This window comes from Salvelinus alpinus, chromosome 4 (genome assembly GCF_045679555.1).
Source record: "Salvelinus alpinus chromosome 4, SLU_Salpinus.1, whole genome shotgun sequence".
Classification (NCBI taxonomy): domain Eukaryota; kingdom Metazoa; phylum Chordata; class Actinopteri; order Salmoniformes; family Salmonidae; genus Salvelinus; species Salvelinus alpinus.
Window position 1 is genome coordinate 63,662,344 of NC_092089.1, and position 22,315 is coordinate 63,684,658.

Genomic DNA, 22,315 nt, shown 5'->3' on the forward strand with positions numbered 1-22,315 from the left:
CGGTTAGCTAGCGTTAGCTGGCTGGCTCCCTAACTAACGTTAGGTGGTGTGACGTGATGTGTGATCTTACATGTTGTTTACCTAGCTAAGTTAAATGTTTACCTAGGTATTTAGCTACATGTCTTAAGCTAAAGTGTACAACACCCGTTGAATATGGCCGGTGTCAGTAAACGTCGGCAAAAAAGCAGAATGAAATTGTTGCCAGCAGAGCTGGTTAGGCTGTTTTCATGTTATCCAGAGGTAAACAAATCACCGGCCAGAGCTTCAAGTGTGTGCTCTGAACGCAAGGAGATGGGTGGGGCTAAAGCTTAAGAGGGTGTGAACGATGCTGAATGGGTGTAGACAAAGAAGAGCTCTCTCACCGAAACACTAAAATGCCATTTTCTCAGAAGTGAGTTTACAAGTTTATCAACTTTCAAAGCAGAATTACTTTCCCATTGTTCCTCAAATACAGTGTATGATATACCATTTTGTAGCTCAGAGTCTCTACTTTTATCCAATGTAAAAACAGAAATTCCAATTTTTCTACATAAGACTGAATCCAGGGGGTGAGTCACATATGAGGATGATGTTCATCGACTATTTTTTTATTTTATTTATTTAACCAGGCAAGTCATTTAAGAACAAATTCTTATTTACAATGACGGCCTACCCCGGCCAAACCCGGATGATACTGGGCCAATTGTCCGCCACCCTATGTGATGCAGCCTGGATTTGAACCAAAGACTGCGGTGACACCACTTGCACTGAGATGCAGTGCCTTAGACCGCGGAGCCACTCGAGAGCCCACAGCTCGGCCTTCAATAACATAGCCCCCTCTAAGCTCACCACAAAGCTCACGGCCCTGGGTCTGAACTCATCGCTATGCAACTGGGTCCTAGACTTCGTGACAGGTCACCCCCAGCTGCTAAAGGTAGGCAACATTAGCTCCTCGACACTGATTCTCAACACAAGGGTGCGTCCTCAGTCCCCTACTGTACTCCCTGTATACCCACGACTGCATGGTCTCACACAGTTACAACTCCATCATCAAGTTTGCTGACGACAGAACAGTATTAGGCCTGATTACCAACAATGACGAGACGGCCTACAGGGAGGAGGTCGGCTCTCTGATGGTGTGGTGCCTGGTAAACAACCTCTCCCTCAACGTCAGCAAAACAAAGGAGCTGATTGTGGACTTCAGGAAGAATCCGGCTGGGCAAGCCCCCATCCACGGGGATGCTGTGGAGACGGTCAAAAACTTAAAGTTCCTTGGCGTACACATCGCTAAGCAGCTGAAATGGTCAAGCCACATCGTGGTGAAGAAGGCACGACAATGACTCTTCAACCTCAGGATGCTGAAAAAATGCGATCTGTCCCAGAGGGCCCTCATAGTGTTATACAGGAGCACCATCGAGAGCATACTGTCGGGATTCATCAAAGATTGGTACGTCAACCCCACTGTCGCGGACAGCACGCTCAGCCGAACGCACCATCGGGTGCACACTGACTGCCCTCCAGGACACTTACAACACCAGGGGTCGCAGGAAGGCCAAGAAGATAATTAGGGACCCCAGCCACCTGAGCCATGGCCTGTTCTCCCCACTTCCATCACTATAAAGCAGGCAGTACAGGAGCATCATGGCAAAAACTGGAAGACTGGCTAATAGCTTCTACCCTCAGACCATCAGGCTGCTGAATAGCCACCACTAGTCAGCTACCTGCTCCCGTTTCCTGCCCCCCCCCAACAGACATTTACCCTGTCCCTGCCCCAATGGACATTTACCATTGTTACAGTGTTAATATGTATATATTTCATTTATATTTATTCATATTCTTTATTATTACATTTATTGTTTTTATTTAACTTTGGGATGTATTGTTGGAGCTCAGAGTTTAAGATTTTCACTGTATCCTGTAATTACACCTGCAACCCTGTACACGTGACTATTAAACTTCTAATCTAATCAAGATAGATAGATGATAGAATTACAGAGCAGCATCCGCCAGTCTGTCTGGTTGTTTATGAATGAGGGACGGCTATCATTGATTGTTTATCTTTGTCTGGACTTCCCATGATTCCTTGCTCCAGCCCACCAGGGAAAAAGCCGGTTGCATAACGGCAGTGTTTCTATGTGCTTCGGTGATGAACTGTGAAGGCGTGCGACTTTGAAAACCCTCCCCTGGGATCCACATGCTTTTAGTTCCTCTTTTGCTCAGTCCACTGGAATAACAGGCTGTAGGCCCCGGCGAGTGCAGAGAGGGTTGTGTGTGTGTGTGTGTGTGTGTGTGTGTGTGTGTGTGTGTGTGTGTGTGTGTGTGTGTGTGTGTGTGTGTGTGTGTGTGTGTGTGTGTGTGTGTGTGTGTGTGTGTGTGTGTGTGTGTGTGTGTGTGTGTGTGTGTGTGTGTGTGTGTGTGTGTGTGTGTGTGTGTGTGTGTGTGTGTGTGTGTGTGCGTGCGTGCGTGTGTGTAGGGGTGCAGAAAATGCTCCATAAAATATAACATGGCTGCAACTTTTTAAGGAACAGGTTCATAAAACAGAGGCTCTGCTTAATCAAACCTGAAGTAGATTATGAACATGAATTTTCTTTCTATAGTCAAAACAACCTGTAAAAAGGATATATAGGGTAAAAAACATGAACAAAACACTCTTTTACCTTCCCATAGCCCAGCATGATGATTCGTACTAGCACCACGTTGATCCTGGCTCCCAGAGAGTGGTCATGGTAAATCTCGTTCACCTGCACAGACAAAGACACAGACATTTACTGTATCAACACATAAGGAAGAGAGAGAGAGAGTTGAGGAGAAAAGGAAAGAGGATATATTCTTAGCACATAAAATTAAAGAAGATAGAGACCTTCAGGGAGAGGTAAAAGACAGGATGAATGATGGGAAGATAACAATAGACACAGGGAGGAGAGGAGGTAGAGAAAGAGAGGGAACAAAGGGGTACACTCTTAGAACAAAATGGTGCTATCTAGAACCCAAAAGGGTTCTTTGGCTGTCCCAGTAGGAGAACCCTTTGAATAACCTTTTTTGCTTCCAGGTAGAACCGTTTTGGGTTCCATGTAGAACCCTTTCCACAGAGGGTTTGACATGGAACCCAAAATGATTCTACCTGGAACCAAATAGGGTTTTACCTGGATCCAAAAAGAGTTCTCCTGAGGACAGCCGAATAACCTTTTTGGAACCAATTTTTCTAAGAGTGTAGTTGTTCTTCCCACTTCTCTTTATCACCTTGACGTTTTGGGATTTTCTTAAACAGAGCACGAACTGGTTGCTAGACAACCTCCCAAAAAACGCAGAGACATGGTTGCCCCTGTCTGTCTGCCTGTCTGTCTGTCTGACCCAGTCCTTCTACTCTTTAATATTCTACAGCATTCCCTCATTCCCTGCTTTCCAAGAATAACACAGCCAGAGATGATGTGTGGGAGGACAAGGAGAGTGACAGTGTGGGTGTGTGTGACTCTCTGGGTCTATGTGTGCATTTGCCTGTGTGACGGTGTGTACTCTACATGTGTGAGAGAGAGGTCAAGTGAAAATGTGTGGTACGTCTGTATGTGTGTGCACATCTGTGATTGTGTGCATGCGTTAATGTGCACTTCTCTGTGTGTGAGTGTGTGTGTGTGTGTCAGAGTGGCAGCCTGGAGGTGACATGGCCCCTCCAGCAGGTCAGATCACACTCTGTCCCTTCCAGCTGGTTGCCACGGCAACATCAGCCCAATTAGGTCCGGTTGACTTCCAGGTGACCCTGACACCCCGGGCCCCACTCTAATGAGACATTTACATACAGACGCACACATGGACGCACCCATACACACACACTGCATGAAAAATATGTTTCCGGGTATTTTCCAACCTGTAAACATTCACTGAAATTTGACGTGAGCGGTAATTTCTCAAATTTCGATGGACAGCTTTTCGCAGAGTCGCCTCACATCAGCCGAACTTGGAAGAGGCTACCACCAAACATTTAGCTCTGTGCTTTTACATGACCATCCACTCTGGCCTGGATTTGAGCAACTTTATTACCATTCTGGTTAGCGATTGTATCACCGTTACGGTTTTGTTTTCGACAGACGGTTATTTTATCATCGCCCTGGATGTCTGCCTAGTTGAGGGCCTCTCTTCGGCCTCCTCCTCCTTCGGTCTCTCTCTCTCTCTCTCTCTCTCTCTCGCTCTCTCTCTCTCTCTCTCTCTCTCTCTCTCCCCCAGGCGCTTTGCTCGCCTACATCATACGTATACACCGCCGACTTTTTACTGATCTGCTGTATGAATATTTGATTAGTGATTCTTGCTATGTTTCTATTATTATTTAGGAACGCTTTTAGATGAAGTCGTAGCTCATTTAATATTAGTGTTTAGCGTTGTGTTAGCTACATATCTAAGATTGTTCTGTTAACTTTGTAGGTGCTTAATGCTGTGTTTTCTCTCTCTCTCTGTTGCTCATTTTGCTGTTGTCTACCCTTGGCTTTTACAATGTTGGCGATACGTTTAGAGCCCATTGCTCTGTGAATTAAGGAATATATTACTGTTTCTCCCTCGTGCCTTGGGAGAAACCACACTCTTGCTCTGTAAATGCAAGCGAGAACTCTGCACATTTCTCCCAAACAACATGGGAGAATTTGGACTCTTGCGCTTAACATGTCAAGACTGTTCTCTTGGTACTTAACTATGTCTCTGGACTTTACACATCTCTTGAAATATGTGGCGTTAAAGACTCTTGTGACTGTGGATTGTCATTCAAGTGCTGTCTGTAAATCCACACGTCGTAACCCCCGATCTAGACTTGCCATTATCTTGCTGCTTCTACTGTCTGGAAATGTGCAATCTAATCCAGTCGTTTTTGCCCCTACCGAATTAAGTAGTCCGTGTGGCCTGAGGTTTATGCATCTGAATGTAAGACGTCTTCTGCCAAAGCTTGATTTTGCGAATATATGGATGAAAACTGCCGACCCTGACGTATGTATGCTTTCTGAAACCAAGCTCAACAAATCAATTCCATACAAAAATATTGGCATAAATGGGTACGTTTTTCGTGCAGATCGTAAATCTAAGGGTGGTGATGTTGCTGTATACGTAAAAGACAAGTTCTCTGCAGTCGTTCTGACTTCTGTTGCTAAACCTCAGCAATTTGAATATCTGTCTTTGAAGCTAAACCTTGGCTCATCTTTAAATATTGTTGTATCGTGTTATTTTAGACCTCCGTCTGCTACTGTTGGCTCTCTGGATTGTATTTTCAAATTGTTTTCACAGCATGTCAACTCTTAAGTTTGTCTTGATGGGTGATCTGAATCAGGATTGGTTAAATCTAGCTCTGATCAACTCAAAATCCACTGAAATCCCTATAATCTCAGTCAGATTGTCAACAGTGTATCTAGGTTGAATGTAAAGTGTCCTCTGGAATCCTCTTTGATTGATTTGATCTTAAGCAATGCTCCTCATCGTTTTAATGCTTATGGTATTTTTGAAAATAGCATAAGTGATCACTGTGCTATTGCCTTTGTGAGAGATGGCAAAATTCCTAAGCGATCTCCACGTGTCATTAGCAAAATAAACTGGAAGCAGTTTGATATTCAAGGTTTTTTACATTATGTATTTAGCATTGAACGGAATAGAATTAATCCCTGATGTTGAATTAGCCTTTTCTTACTTCCACAACGGATTCCAGGATGTGTGCAATAGGCATGCCACTTTTAAAAAATTCAGGATTAAGGGCAGAGATAACCCTTGGTTTCCTGATGAATTTACTGAAATCATAATGGAACGAAATTCTACGTGGGCTAAAGCAAGATGGTCTGGTTCGGCGGATGATTGGATGGCTTTTAAATGTCTTTGAAATCTGGGTGTGGCTACGACCCGAAAACTGAAAGCAGACCACTACCTTAGATCTACTTCAGATCATTTAAATAATCCCTCCAAATTTTGGCAAGTAGTGAAGGGTTTGGAGTGCAAAAAAAGATACACAGCTTCCCAAACAATTGTTGGTCGACACTGAGAGAAACCCTATTCTGAAAGCCTTAAAACAGCATTTTCTAGATGCAGGCAGTTGATTTCAAAAGGTTAAAGGTCTAAGTGAGCCCCCTGTGAATTTACCTGACACCCCTGTGCACTCCTTCGCCAGGTTTTCCTTCTCATCCTTCTCTGTTTCAGATGTGCGTAAAGCCCTGAAAGAAATTAATAGAAAGAAATCCCCTGGCTCTGATGATCTAGACCCCGCCTACTACACTTAGCTGCAGACATCATTGCTCCCCTTAATATTTTTAACCTCACGCTTGATGTTAAGGAAATCCCCAAGTTATGGAAATCTCCTTTTGTAAAGCCTCTCCTGAAAGGTGGAGATCCTTCGCTACTTGGCAATTATCAACCCTGTTGTCTGTCTAAGTTACTGGAGTCCTTAGTTAGTAGGCAGCTGAAGGCCTACCTCCAAGAACAACATATTAAATGGAATGCAATCAGGTTTAATGTCAGCAACATTGAAGGTTTTAAATGACATTCACTTTGCTCTTGACAAGAAGTTACATTGTGTGCCTGTCTTTATTGATTTGTCAAAGGCATTTGACACTGTGGACCATGCTGTCTTGATGCAAAGGTAAAAATGTTGTGGAATTACTGGTCATGCTCTAGATTGGTTTATAAATTACCTATCAAATCGTACACAATGTGCAATGGCGGATGGTTGTAAATCTGAGTCTATAGAGGTGTGCTCAGGTGTTCTGCAAGGTTCCATATTGGGCCCAAAATGTTCATTTTGTATATCAACAACATTGGGGATCATATTGAGACAGCGGATGTTCATTTCTATGCAGATGATAGTAACGCTCGTCGTCGGTGGAAGGAAGAGTGGACCAATGCGCAGCGTGGAAAGTGTTCATGATATTTATTTACAAGAAACACTCAAACAAAAATAACAAATCCAAAAACGAAAGCGAACAGTTCCGTCAGGCACAGACACTAAACAGAAAATAACACCCCACAAAACCCAAACGGAAAATCACAACTTATATATGATCCCCAATCAGAGACAACGATAGACAGCTGCCTCTGATTGGGAACCACACTCGGCAAAACAACTAACAAATATAAAACATCGATTTTCCCACCCGAGTCACACCCTGACCCAACCAAACATAGAGAATAAATAAGGATCTCTGCAGTCAGGGCGTGACAGTACCCCCCTAACCCCCCCCCCCCCCAAAGGTGCGGACTCTGGCCGCAAACCTGAACCTATAGGGGAGGGTCCGGGTGGGCATCTATCTTGGTGGCGGCTCCGGACGCAGACCCCGCTCCACCTCTGGCTCCCCCCACTTTGGTGGTGCCTCTGGTGCGGGGACCCTCGTCACCGATCCCGGACTGGGGAGTCTCTCTGTAGGCCCCGGACTGGGGACGCTCGCTGCAGGCCCCGGACTGGGGACCCTCATTGTAGGCCCCGGACTGGGGACCCTCGCTGCAGGCCCCGGACTGGGGAGCCTCGTTGCAGGCCCCGGACTGGGGACCCTCGCTGGAGGCTCCGGACTGGGGACCGTCGCTGGAGGTACCGGACTGTGGACCATCGTTGGAGGTTCCGGACTGGAGACCGTCGTTGGAGGTTCCGGACTGTGGCCCGTCGTTGGAGGTTCCGGACTGTGGCCCGTCGTTGGAGGTTCCGGACTGGCCCGTGGAGCAGGCATAGGACTCACCAGGCTGGGGAGACCTACTGGAGGCCTGGTCCGTGGAGCAAGCACAGGTTGAACCGGGCTGTGGGGGAGCACTGGAGATCTGGTGCTTAAAGCTGGCACCACTCGTCCTGGCTGAATGCCCACTTTGGCCCGGCACGTGCGGAGCGCAGGCACAGGACGCACTGGGCTGTGACAGCGCACCGGAGACACAGTGCGCAGAGCCAGCGCAGGATACCCTGGGCCGAAGAGGCGCACCGGAGACCAGGAGCGCTGTGCTGGCACAATCCGTCCTGGCTGGAGGCCCCCTCTAGCACGACACATGCGGAGAGCTGGCTCAGAGCACACCGGGCTGTGAACGCGCACTGGAGACACCGTGCGCTTCACCGCATAGCACAGTGCCTGACCAGTACCACGCTCCCTACCGTGAGCACGGGGAGGTAGCTCCGCCAACCTACCCGTGTGCCCACCCAAAACATTTTTGGGGGTGGCCTCCCGGTCTTCCTTGCCAGCCGTGACCCTGTGTAACGCTGGTCCCCTTTTCTCTCTGCTTCTGCCTTCCTCGCTGCCTCTGCCTGCTTCCATGGCAGGCTCTCGTGTCCTGACATCACCTCCTCCCAGGTCCATGATGTCCTCCACTCTGTCTGCCCCTCCTGGCCACGCTGCTTGGTCCACTTGTGGTGGGATGTTCTGTCACGAACGCCATCTTGAAAATGACCGGACCAAGGTGCAGCGTGGTGAGCATGCATTTTCCTTTATTTTTAAATGTCGCCAACAAAACAATAAACAACAAAAACGAACGTGAAGGCTATACATGCATTAAACAAAGACAACATCCCACAACTAAGGTGGCAAAACAGGCTGCCTAAGTATGATTCCCAAATCAGAGACAACAATAGACAGCTGCCTCTGATTGGGAACCACACTCGGCTAAAAACAAAGAAATATAGAACATAGAATGCACACCCAAATCACACCCTGACCTAACACAATCGAGAAAAAAAAGCCTCTCTGCGGTCAGGGCGTGACACTAGGAAGGCAACAAATGAATTCAAAGTGGTGGTCTTAATTGCGCTTTCTCCATTCTGATTGCTTTTCTGTTATACCAAAAACAATAGAAGACAAAACTGACAGTGAAGTAGTCCTATTTTTGGAACATTGCATGGGAATCAAAATCCTCTTTTGTAGCCTCTTACTCTGTTACTCAACCAATGCTTGCCACACTGTCATGTTTATTTTTTTTGTATACCTCTATTTCGTAAAAAAATAAAATAATCCTTACAGAATTATTATTCTCTGGCTTATTTGACTGCAGTCTACTTTCGCCACTAGGAAGTCGCCCGATTCCGTGGGGTCTTTCGAATTGCATAGCCTAACGTCAACGCTGCTAGCTCCTTGCAGGGAAGCAAATGTGTTTCACCAGTTTGTCCAGTATGGGAAACCATAGTTTGTCATGTGGATGCTTGATAGTAACAACACAGAGTAACGATATCTTTTGTAACCAGCCTAAAGATTGTTTTAGTGTTTACAACGGCAGCTTGGGTAGCAAATTAGCAATAATATTAGACTGCATTTTCCAGCTAGCATTTTCATCACCTAGTACGCATGCCCTGATGCCTTCCTCACAGCAAGGTTTTCAGGCATTTAGATGAGGTGGGAGAGTTAGTAATGTAGGTTTACAGGAGTTTCAATCTGGTGGGGGAGAATGATCAGGAGTTTTTCAGACATGCACACACACATAACAGTGTGCGTTCCCTGCAGTACACGTCAGGCAACCTGAGACGCTGTTCATTCCCGGGTAAGTTTTTTGTGAATACTCAACCCGATCATGCTGGGTTTACAGAGCCCTTCAAGTCGTCTGAACACCAATCTGTTCATTCCCCAATGTTCATGCGGAGTGTGCCGAAGCGTGTATGTGTGACATGCCATTAATAACTTCCGAAAAGTGATCTGGAATTTTTCAACCCAGAAACGTGTCTTCTCATGCAGTGACACACACAAACACACACTCCTTGTTCAACACACGGTAACCCCGGGGTCCTGATTTGAGACCCCACGCTGTCACATTCATGCCTGGACACACACCTTTTTAGACACATTGAGAAAGAGTGAAGGGCCCAGGCTAGATGTCATTATTGTGGACAACGCAAACCGGATACTGTGTGCATGTGCGTGCCTACGTGCGCGTGTGTGTGTGTGAGCGCGAGCTTGTGCACATGGCGAGCGTGTGCACTTTGTGTGTGTCACCTACAAGTAACTAATGCAGGACTAGAGGTGGACCTGGCACAAAATCCTTATTATCAGATGAATAATATAAGCAGGTCCTGCTTCAACACTTAATACTGTTAGAAGAGGGAGAGATGATGGAGAGAGAGAAGGGAAAGATGGAGAGAAGGGGCAAGAAATTATTAACTAGGATTGGACCAGCTCCGACTTATTATTGTGCCTGTTCTCAGCCTAGCACTATGTGTACTCAAACACTAGCTCCAGAGCCGTGTATTAAGACAAAATAAATGGCTCTGGCTTGCTCAATAAGACAGAGCTATGTCCGCTCCAACCCTGGTCCAGCCTTAGGTGACAGAGTGTGTGTCTGGTAGAGCTGTATTAGTTCAGAGTGTTAGTTCAGAGTGTGCTCCTTACAGATGTGTTTCATTCTCACCTGACATCCACACTATTATTACCTGTTACCATGCAGGCTTTTAACACGGACATCATGCATTCATTAGCATTCACCGCAGCCAGGCTTGCTTTATCAGCCACACACACTCACAAGCACGCACCTGCATGCACACACACACACACACACACACACACACACACACACACACACACACACACACACACACACACACACACACACACACACACACACACACACACACACACACACACACACACACACACACACACACACACACACACACACACACACACACACACACACACACACACACACACACACATGCGCACACATGCACACAGACACACACGAGCAGGGAGGATGAGCTGGTTATTAAAGGTCCAACACAGCAATTTTTTATCTCAATATCAAATTATTCCTGGGTAACAATGAAGTACCTTACTGTGATTGTTTTCAATTAAAATGGTCAAAAAGAAACAAAAATATCTTCTTAGCAAAGAGCATTTTCTCAAGCAAGAATTGTCTGGGAGTGGTTTGAGTGGGGAAGAGAAAAGTGAAAATTAGCTGTTATTGGCAGAGAGGTTTAGATCTCTCTTTCTTATTGGTCTATTAACTAACTTACTACATGGTGAGGTCACCATGGAAGGCCAAAATTCCCTCCCACCAAAACAGACTGAAATTTCAGGTGGTCTTTTAAAACAGGTTTTACACTAATAGGGCATTATCGTAACTGTTTACAATTTCACAGTATTATTCCAGCCTCATAGTGTGGAAAAAATAAAACACAAGTAAATACACTCTTTGACTGCACTGGGCCTTTAACACGATCCAGCCATCTCTCTCATCACAATTACGTCTCAGTATAAAGGTCTCCCATCAGTTAGACAAGGAAACCGAGTGTCCTCTACAATGGCATCAATAAGCAGACACTTCTATGCAGGAGATTACCACACAATGGATTTCACCGAAAGGCTAAATATCTGCATCTTGGGAATAATGGAAATGGATCTCTCGCTTGCTTACACTCTCTCTCGCTCTAGCTCTCTCTTTAGCTCTCTCTCTCTCGGACAGTGGGATTGGACCGATTTTTAACGGAGGAATATTGTGTGAGACTCTGGCACTGATGCTCCCTGTCCTCCTGCCCTTGACCGTGTGTGTGTGTGATTGTGTGAGTGTGTGTCCTGGGACTTGGACGGAGAGTGAGAGGGGATGGAGGTGGGTGGGTGTGAGAGAGGGTGGTTCAGGGCTGCCCCATCGATTACTCCTCTTTTCCCATGGACCATTTAAAGAAGCAGATCAATGGCCTTTTGCATTTCTCTGTCATGTTGTTTTTCTCTATTCTCCTCTATGATTGGGCTGCTTCTTGCTGATTGGGCATGGAGTGTGTGGGTATGTGTGTGCATGCTCTGGACGGTGTATTGTTGTAAAGGATTAGATATTACTGCACTGTTGAGCTTGGAACACAAGCATTTCGCTACACCCGCAATAACTTCCGCTAAATATGTGTATGTGACCAATAAAATTTGATTTGATGTTGATTTGACACACACGCACCGTAACACTGCAGTTGAACCCCTCAGACAAGATTAAGCGGTTGCCGTGGGAGCTGTTTCATGTCCAGCAGAAAGACCGCCCACCTCCTCTCCTCTCTGACCCCTAGCTGTCTCTCCATCTGTCTCTCTCGCTCTTTCTCTTCCTCCAATTTCTTTCTCTCCTTCCTTCCCCCTCAATGTACACCTTGACTTTCTGACCTTTAGTTGCCCGACAGGAAGAAGAGCGGCAGGACGAAGGGGCGTAGGTGCGGTTCACCTCACACCTAGCAGGGGTCTAGAGCATCCCTGCTAATATACGGATAACAGAGAGACACACACACGCTAGTCTGACTAGCTGGCTAGCTGGCTGGTTTGCTGGCTGGCTCATTGTAGCTTTGAGGCACTCTGGTATGGTATGCTTGCCTAGTGGGCTAAGCTAGTTAGAATAGGGGTGACCGCTTCACATGGCATGGTTTTTCAGATTAATTATATATACCTGGGGAGCAACAGAAGTACTTGGGAGCAACAGAAACAAACAGGAATGGAATTGTGTATTGGGTTGTGGGTATTATCCATAGAAATTTTTATAGGATCTCTATGGTGTTATCTCTGTGTACTTAACAAGGTATTTTTATCAAGTATATCTAGCGGATAACAATGTCTGCTGAACGACTGGCCTGAATAAAAGCAAGATCAAAAATACTCCACAGTCACACAGCCTGCACTGTACAAAAAAAAGAAATGATTCAATGTACAATGTACAATCTATTATACATTTCTCAAGGGCATCAATTGATAATGTGTACTGAACAAAAATATGAACATAGGATGTAAGATGTTGATCCCATGTTTCATGAGCTGAAATAAAATATCCCAGAAATGTTTCATATGCACAAAAGTTTATTTATTTCAAATTTTGTGCACATATTTCTTTACATCCCTGTTAGTGAGCATTTCTCCTATGCCAAGATAATCCATCCACCTGACAGGTGTGGTATATGAAGAAGCTGATTAAACAGCACAGGTGCACCTTGTACTGGGGACAATAAAATGGCAGACAGCGTGTATGGCGAGCGGTTTACTGATGTCAACGTTGTGACCAGAGTGCCCCATGGTGGCGCTGGGATATGCTATGGGCCGGTATAAGCTATGGACAACGAACACAAATGTATTTTATCGATGGCAATTTGAATGCACATAGATACCGTGACGAGATCTTGAGGCCCATTGTCGGGCCATTTATCCCCCGCCATCACCTCGTGTTTTAGCATGATAATGCACGGCCCCATGTCGCAAGGATCTGTACACAATTCCTGGACGCCAAAAATGTCCCAGTTCTTCCATGGCCTGCATACTCACCAGACATGTCACCCATTGAGTATGTTTGGGCTGCTCTGGATCGACATGTGCAACAGAGTGGGACAATATTCCAACTCTATACGATGGAGCTGTGTCGTGCTGCACGAGGCAAATGGTGGTCACACAAGACTGTTTTTTTCATGGTGTCTGTGACAAACAGATGCATATCTGTATTCCCAGTCATGTGAAATCCATAGATTAGGGCCTAATGAATATATTTCAATTGATTTCCTTATATGAACTGTAACTCAGTAAAATCTTTTAAATTGTTGCATGTTGCGTTTATATTTTTGTTCAGTGTATTATAGATTACGCAGGTACCATGTTTGACCATGATCGTTTTTAGTGGCTCCAAACTCCATTTGAGTATTCCACAATGTGGTTAAAAAAAAAATCTGTATTTTGTATTATTGTATCATTGTGAAGTGATGACATTTTCTAACTCTAACTCTCCAATTGTAAGGCAACCAGTTGCAACAGGATTGTGAGGATTTTGTTGATATTTTTTCTCTCTTTTAGGGGTGGATCAGCTTAATATTGTGGAAAGAATGTTGCTTCCATCAATGTAATTGTCTGCATAATTTCCAATCCCCCATATATTTTGGGGGGTAAAAATATATATCCATATACATACACACATGCATACATGTACACATATATACATACACATACCTATATAGACACACATACTTTTTTTAGAATATACCTTTATTATTCCCCGCAAAGCCTACCACCCTTCCCCCAATTGGAGAACCAATAAACACTTAGGCTTCTACCTTCAGTTTATATATCTTATACATATTTTACAGACACAATCTATTTTACAATAGTTATATATATATATTTTTTTTGTACTCTATTTCTGATGTCCATCCAGTTTGATTTAAATTTGTAACTGTGCTATTTCACAAAAGTTCTGAACCTATATACATTTTACAGACCCCGTATGTTTTGCATTGGTTATCTTGTTATTAGTCCCACCCTTCAGCTCCATTCAACCCCTCCCATCTATCTCTCAACATCATCCATTTTGGATTTCTATTTGCCATATATTTTTAAACTGTGCAATCATGCTTCACAAAAGTATTGAACCTTTCTATTCTCATAACTTCTACAGATTGTAAATTAAAATAAAAAAAATTGCTAAAATAATTATGATATTATTGATTGATTGACTATGGCTTTTCAAATCACCCAGTATTGCTATCTGCAGCGTTAGTTCTAGGCAAATGTTGCAATTCTTCAGCCATTCCTGGACCTGTGACCAAAAACAAGCTACATATGGACAATACCAAAATAAATGATCTAATGACTCTGCCTCCTCACAAAATGAGGCAATGGTGTGCTTTAGGACCATGCACATGCCTCCGAGCGGTCGGCTAGGCTGTTTGTAGTGTTTATCCTACAAAAAGATAATAATTATGTCCCCCCACTTCTAAAACCAAAGTTGTCCCCCTGCTTACAATTGTACATTGAATCAACATCTTATTTTTTTTACACTATGGTATAGTGTACCCTAAGGCTTCATTGGTAGAGGAAGAGAAAATAAAATAAACACAGGTGTGTGAGATAGCCTCAAGCCACGTGGAGAAAGTATACAGTGCCTTCAGAAAGTATTCCACACCCCTTGACTTTTTCAAAGTTTTGTTGAGTTAAAAAGTCGGATTAAAATGGATTTGATTGTCATTCTTGGCAAACGATCAACACAAAATACTGACTGAAATAAAAAAATAAAACACTAATAGGCCTATATCTGGATTAACTAAGTTTTCACCCCCCCGGGACAATACATGTTGGAAACACGTTTATCAGCGATTACAGCTGTAAGTGTTTTTGGGTAAGCCTCTAAGAGCTTTGCACACCTGGATTGTACAATATTTGGCCATTATTCTTAAAATAAATGTCAAGCTCTGTCAAGTTGGTTGTAGATCATTGATAGAAAGGTATTTTCAAGTCTTCCCATAGATTCTCAAGCCGATTTAAGTCAAAACTCTAACTAAGCCACTAAGGAACATTCAATGTTATCTTGGTAAGCAACTCCAGTGTAGTTTTGCCTTGTGTTTTAGGTTATTGTCCTGTTGAAAGGCGAATTCATCTCCCAGTGTCTGTTGGAAAGAAGACTGAACCAGTTTCTCCTCTAGGATTTTGCCTGTGCTTAGCTGTATTCCGTTTATTTTTATCCTAAAAACCTCTCTAGTCCTTGCAGATGACAAGCATTCAAATAACATGATGCAGCCACCACCTGCTGGATTTGTTGGATTTGGATTTGGATTTGCCACAAACATAATGCTTTGTATTCAGGACAAACTGTTAACAGAATGCATGTTTTGGAATATTTTTATTCTCTACTCTGTCAATTAGGTTAGTATTGTGGAGTAACTTCCATGTTGTTGATCCATCCTCTGTTTTCTCACATCACAACCATTACACTTTTAAAATCACCATTGGCCTCAGGGTGAAATTCCTGAGCAGTTTCTTTCCTCTTCGGCAACTGAGTTAGGAAGGACGCCTGTATCTTTGTAGTGACTGGGTGTATTGATACACCATCCAAAGCCTAATTAATAACTTCACCATGCTCAGAGGAATATTCATCATCTGCTTGAAAAACCTCCCTGGTTGAATCTATGCTTGAAATCTGTGCACTACTCGACTGAGGGACCTTACAGATAATTATACGTGTAGGGTACAGCGATGGGGTAGTCATTCAAAAATCATGTTAACCACTATTATTGAACACAGAATGTGTCCATTCAACTTATATGATTTGTTAAGTACACTTCTGAACTTATTTAGGCTTGCCATAACAAAGGGGTTGAATACTTATTGACTCAAGACATTTCAGCTTTGCATTTTTTATTAATTTCAAACATTTTCTACAAACAAAATTCAATTTTGACATTATGGGGTATAATCATGGGGTTTAATCTCCATTTAAAATTCAGGCTGTAACAAAATGTGAAAAAGTAAAGTGGTGTGAATACTTTCTGAAGGCACTGCCCACACACACAGACACAGACAACATAAGATAAGATAACACACACTGCTCCGAGACAGCCTCCATGATCTCACCCTGGCAGCTTTGGACAATGACGAGGAGAGAAATAAAGCTTATTTTCCATCTTTAAACCATGCATGCCTCTAGTACTCCCCTCTGACTGTGCCTGCCCTGCGGTGAACCTAGCAGCTCGCAAAGAAGCAACACATCAATCTGGAGAGAGAACAGGGTCATATCCACAAAGCATCACAGTAGGAATGCTGATCTAGGATCAGGTCCATGTAATCTTATAAAAAAAATACTAAACTGATCCTAGCTAAGCACTCATAGTCTGAGAGGCATTATGAATACAGGCCCAGATAAACGTTTTAGGAAGTAACTCCCCTCGATGTACTCTGAATATTTCATGACTGTAAGGCCAAGAAAATGGATTCAAAATAGCTTCTGAAGCTAATTGTATGTTTGTTAATGGCAAAATATGTCTGTTTTTTCAATTTCCTGAAAAGTGTCTGTTTTGGAGATGAGAGGTTTTCATCCGACGGCAATAGTAACATTGATAGGATAGTCTCGAACGGAGCTCATCCAGTTCATACTCCGGTGATTGCACATTTGCCAATAGAACGGAGGGTAGAGGCGATTTATTCACTCTGCGACGTATTCTCGTCAGGTATCCCACATGCCGGCCTCTATAGCTCCGGCTCCTCCTTCTTCGATTGTCAGGGATTTGGGCCTGGTCCTGGATAATCAATTTGTCTTTCGCCTCCGACTCATTGAAGTAGAAGTCCTTGTCCAAATCGAGGTTCGTGATAGCTATTCTGATGTCCAAAAGCTATTTTTGGTCATACAAAATGATGGCTGAAACATTATGTACAAAAAAAATAAGCGCAGTCATAAAAAGACATAAAAAGATTATATTTACTAAGAGAGTTTTCTACTATTTTGTAGCTTTCTATTTACCACCACAAACTGATGCTGGCACTAAGACCACACTCAACAAGCTGTATAGGGCCATAAGCAAACAAGAAAATGTGGTAGGGCTTGCAAGCTATCACGGATTACAAAGGGAAACCCAGCTGTCCAGTGACGAGCTAAATACCTTCTATGCTCGCATTGAGGCTAGCAACACTGAACCATGCATGAGAACACCAGTTGTTCCGGACGACAGTGTGATCACTCTATCCGCAGCCGATGTAAGTAAGATCTTTAAACAGGTTAACATTCACAAGGCCGCAGGGCCAGACGAATTACCAGGACGCATACTCAGAGCATGCACTGACCAGCTGGCAAGTGTATTCACCAACATTTTTAACCTCTCCTGACCCAGGCTGTAATATCTACATGTTTCAAGCCGACCACCATAGTCCACATGCCCAAGAATGCTAAGGTAACCTGTCTAAATGACTATCACCCCGTAGCACTCACATCCGTAGCCATGAAGTGCTTTGAAAGGCTGGTCATGACTCACATCAACAACATCATCCCAGACACCCTGTACCCACTCCAATTTTAATTTCGCCCCATCAGATACACCGATGACGCAATCTCTATTGCACACTACACTGCCATTTCCCACCTGGACAAAAGGAACACCAACGTGAGAATGCCGTTCATTGAGTACAGCTCAGTATTCAACACCGTAGTGCCCTCCAATATCCTCATGTAGCTAAGGACCCTATGATGCCCCAGGTGGTGAGGGTAGTCAACAACACATCAGTCAAGCTGACCCTCAACACTGGGGCCCCTCACAACTCCAACAACATCATTAAGTTTTGCAGACGACACAACGGTGGAAGGCCTGATCGCCGACAATGACACAGCCTACAGGGAGGAGGTCAGAGACCTGACAGTCTGGTGCCAGGACATCTCTTCCTCCACGTCAGCAAGACAAAGGAGATGATCGTAGACTATGCCCCCTTCCACATCTATGGGACTGTAGTGGAAGAGCGTCAAGCTTCAAGAGCTTCAAGTTCCTTGGTGTTCACATCACTAAAGAATTATCATGGTACACACACACCAACACAGTTGTAAAGAGGGCACGACAACGCCTCTTCCCCTTCAGGAGGCTGAAAAGATTCACCATGAGCCCTCCGATCCTCAAAACTCAAAAAGTTAACCAGCAGCACCACTGAGAGCATCTTGACTGGCTGCATCACTGCTTGGTATGCCAACTGCTTAGCATCCGACTGCAAGGTGCTACAGAGAGTAGTGCGTACAGCCCAGTACATAACTAGGGCCAAGTTCCATGCCATCCAGGACCTCTATACCAGGTGGTGTCAGAGGAAGGCCCAAAAAATTGTCAAAGACTCCAGCTTCTCATGTCATAGACTGTTATCTCTGCTACAGCACGGCAAGCAGTATCGATGCACCAAGTCTGGAACCTGAACAGCTTCTACCCCAAGCCATACGACTGCTAAATAGTTAGTCCGGGTAGCTATTGGTTAACTATTTCACTATCTGCATTGACCCTTTTTGCACTAACTCTTTTGACTCATCACATACGTTTCTGTTACTGTTTAGTATCTATCCTGTTGCCTAGTCCCTTTATCCCTACCTGTATGTACATTTCTATCTCAATTACCTCGTACCCCTGCATGTCAACTCGGTACTGGTACCCCATGTACAGTCGTGGCCAAAAGTTTTGAGAATGACACAAATAGTAATTTTCACAAAGACTGCTGCCTCAGTTTGTAGGATGTCAATTTGCATATACTAAAGAATGTTATGAAGAGTGATCAGATGAATTGCAATTAATTGCAAAGTCATGCAAATGAACATGCAAATGAACTGAATCCCCCCAAAACATTTCCACTGCATTTCAGCCGTGCCACAATAGGACCAGCTGACATCATGTCAGTGATTCTCTCATTAACACAAGTGTGAGTGTTGAAGAGGACAAGGCTGGAGATCACTCTGTCATGCTGATTGAGTTCGAATAACAGACTGGAAGCTTCAAAAGGAGGGTGGAATCATTGTTCTTCCTCTGTCAGCCATGGTTACCTGCAAGGAAATAACGTGCCGTCATCATTGCTTTGCACAAAAAGGGCTTCACAGGCAAGGATATTGCTGCAAGTAAGATTTCACCTAAAACAACCATTTATCGTATCATCAATAACTTCAAGGAGAGCGGTTCAATTGTTGTGAAGAAGGCTTCAGGGCACCAAAGAATGTCCAGCAAGCGCCAGGACCGTCTCCAAAAGTTGATTCAGCTGCGGGATCGGGGCACCACCAGTACAGAGCTTGCTCAGGAATGGCAGCAGGCAGGTGTGAGTGCATCTGCACGCACAGTGAGGCGAAGACTTTTGGAGGATGGCCTGGTGTCATGAAGGGCAGCAAAGAAGCCACTTCTCTCCAGGAAAAACATCAGGGATAGACTGATATTCTGCAAAAGGTACAGGGATTGGACTGCTGAGGACTGGGGTAAAGTTATTTTCTCTGATGAATCCCCTTTCCGATTGTTTGGGGCACCCGGAAAAAAGCTTGTCCGGAGAAGACAAGGTGAGCGCTACCATCAGTCCTGTGTCATGCCAACAGTAAAGCATCCTGAGACCATTCATGTGTGGGGTTGCTTCTCAGCCAAGGGAGTGGGCTCACTCACAATTTTGCCCAAGAACACAGCCATGAATAAAGAATGGTACCAACACATCCTCCGAGAGCAACTTCTCCCAACCATCCAGGAACAGTTTGGTGACGAACAATGCCTTTTCCAGCATGAAGGAGCACCTTGCCATCAAGCAACGTGATAACTAAGTGGCTCGGGGAACAAAACATCGATATTTTTGCTCCATGGCCAGGAAACTCCCCAGACCTTAATCCCATTGAGAACTTGTGGACAATCCTCAAGAGGCGGGTGGACAAACAAAAACCCACAAATTCTGACAAATTCCAAGTATTGATTATGCAAGAATGGGATGCCATCAGTCAGGATGTGGCCCAGAAGTTAATTGACAGCATGCCAGGGAGGATTGCAGAGGTCTTGAAAAAGAAGGGTCGACACGGCAAATATTGACTCTTTGCATCAACTTCATGTAATTGTCAATAAAAGCCTTTGACACTTATGAAATGCTTGTAATTATACTTCAGTATTCAATAGTAACATCTGACAAAAATATTTAAAGACACTGTAGCAGCAAACTTTGTGGAAATTAATATTTGTGTCATTCTCAAAACGTTTGGCCATGACTGTATATAGCCAAGTTAGCGTTACTCATTGTGCATTTATTCTTTATTTTTCTATTATTTCTCTTTTTTTCTCTCTGCATTGTTGGGAAGGGCCCATAAGTAAGCATTTCACTGATAGTCTACACCTGTTGTTTACAAACCTTGTGACAAATAACTTTTGATTTGATTCAATGTTTTGATGTTTCATTGTATGTCAGAGAACCAGCCTTCGTATTACTGTGCCAGAGAAAAATCTGAGCTCCTCTTTGCTTCACTTCATTTAATGAATAGAGAAGACTCAGAGAGACCTAATTGCAAAAAAAAGTAAAGCTCCAAGTCCAGAGTACACTTTTTAAACAGAAATGTGTTCTTAGTTTTAAGAATGTTTGTCCATCACTCTCCAGAGAGAGAACGAGACGATCCTAAAGTGAGCAAAGTAGGCTTGGGCGGTATCCACATTGTCATCCCTTCATACCGACCTTATGCCAAACCGGGAAATTCGTTAATACCGGCGTTGAACACAAGGGGAGCTGTTTTCAAACCAAACTGATACTCTGTAATCTGAAGGTTAGCAGTGCTAACAAGTACATGTAAAGGCCCATAGAGAAGGCTAATTAAATGCTAACGAGCGCATTGCAAACAGTTTTAATAGTTTCTGACCTAAAATATACAAGTTACAAATAATGAAAAAATGCTACACACAGTTTGTGGCACGCACAAAACAAATATTAGCCAGCAAGGTTTTTGACCCAGGAGGGGATTCTCTGCTGTTACCAAGCAAATGCTTGATTTTGGAAAAAGCTAACCACTTAGCTAGATCGCTAACTAGCTACTAAATTAGCAAACCAAATGCACAACTGCAGAGCATTTAGTATATTTTAGACAACTAACATAATAGTTATCATATATTTAGCTGGCAAACATTTAGTTGTGAATTCCATACTGTAATTAGATCACCTGGCGCATAATGCACAACAGTGAGTGACTCACAAGGCTCCGGTCTCTCGTAGTTGCGTGCTTGTAAAAAAACGTCATGTGACACGTGACTGGGGGCTACAGTAAGCTTCATGATAATGTGACAGGTGAAATGAAGAACGCATTGTTCTTTATCTCCTAACGTATTGCACAAGTTGACTGCAAGTATTGACTTAAAAAGTTGCTACAAATATTCAAATATGTAAAAATAATTAAAATAAATTGTTTCAACGGTATTGGCGGTTTTGAAAAACCATCCCGTGGCTTTTTCCAAATACCCTGGTATACGGTATATACGGTAAACCGCCCAAGCCTAGAAAAAAGTAAACTTTCAAGAAGAAAGTAACTTAGATGCCATGCGTGGGAGGTTGTTTTACATATTTATTCAGTGTTTATCCGGTGTTCAGAAATGTATTCTGAATACTCTCTCTCTCTCTCTGTAGGGCTCTTTTTATTTCTATCTCTCTAGATGAGAGGGGTGCCTGCAATATGGCTGAACATTCCCCTCTAAGATTGTCTTAAAAATATCTAAACAAGGAAGTAAAGGTGGAGGTGGTACTCTTCTTTCACAACACCGGGGTAAAGACTAAAACAAGTGCTGCTGTTGCTTCTTTTTGCCATGAAATCTCTCAGAGATCTGTCGGCTGCTTCTTGCACAAAGGCTACACACACACACATACACACACACACGCGCACACACAAAATCTCTCTCTACTCTCATATCAGGTTTAATTTTCCGAGATTAAAGTCTACTTGCCGCATTCCCCATCACACACACACACACACACACACACTCCTGGGAGGTGAATACTGGGCTAAGCTCTTTGTTGTGTCCTAAAGCATATTGATTGGCTGCTGGCTTTGAATCACTCGAACAGTGACACATGACACAAAAGCTGATGGAACGGTGTGTGAGAGCTGGAGAAGACGACAGGTTTCACTAGCCTGTGACCATTCTGTCGCTCACAAACACACACACGCATCTACATTCGCACACACACACACACACACACACACA

At 43.9% G+C, this 22,315-nt stretch overlaps 1 protein-coding gene across 2 annotated transcripts in view; it reads right to left on the reverse strand.

Moving 5' to 3' along the window:
- LOC139574113 (A disintegrin and metalloproteinase with thrombospondin motifs 2-like) overlaps positions 1-22,315 on the reverse strand; it is a 198,814-nt gene that overhangs the window by 21,644 nt on the left and 154,855 nt on the right. For both annotated transcript variants that reach the window (XM_071398299.1, XM_071398298.1), the window contains exon 5: positions 2,637-2,720. In XM_071398299.1, coding sequence (XP_071254400.1) covers positions 2,637-2,720 — 84 coding nt within the window. The remainder of the gene's footprint in view (positions 1-2,636; positions 2,721-22,315) is intronic.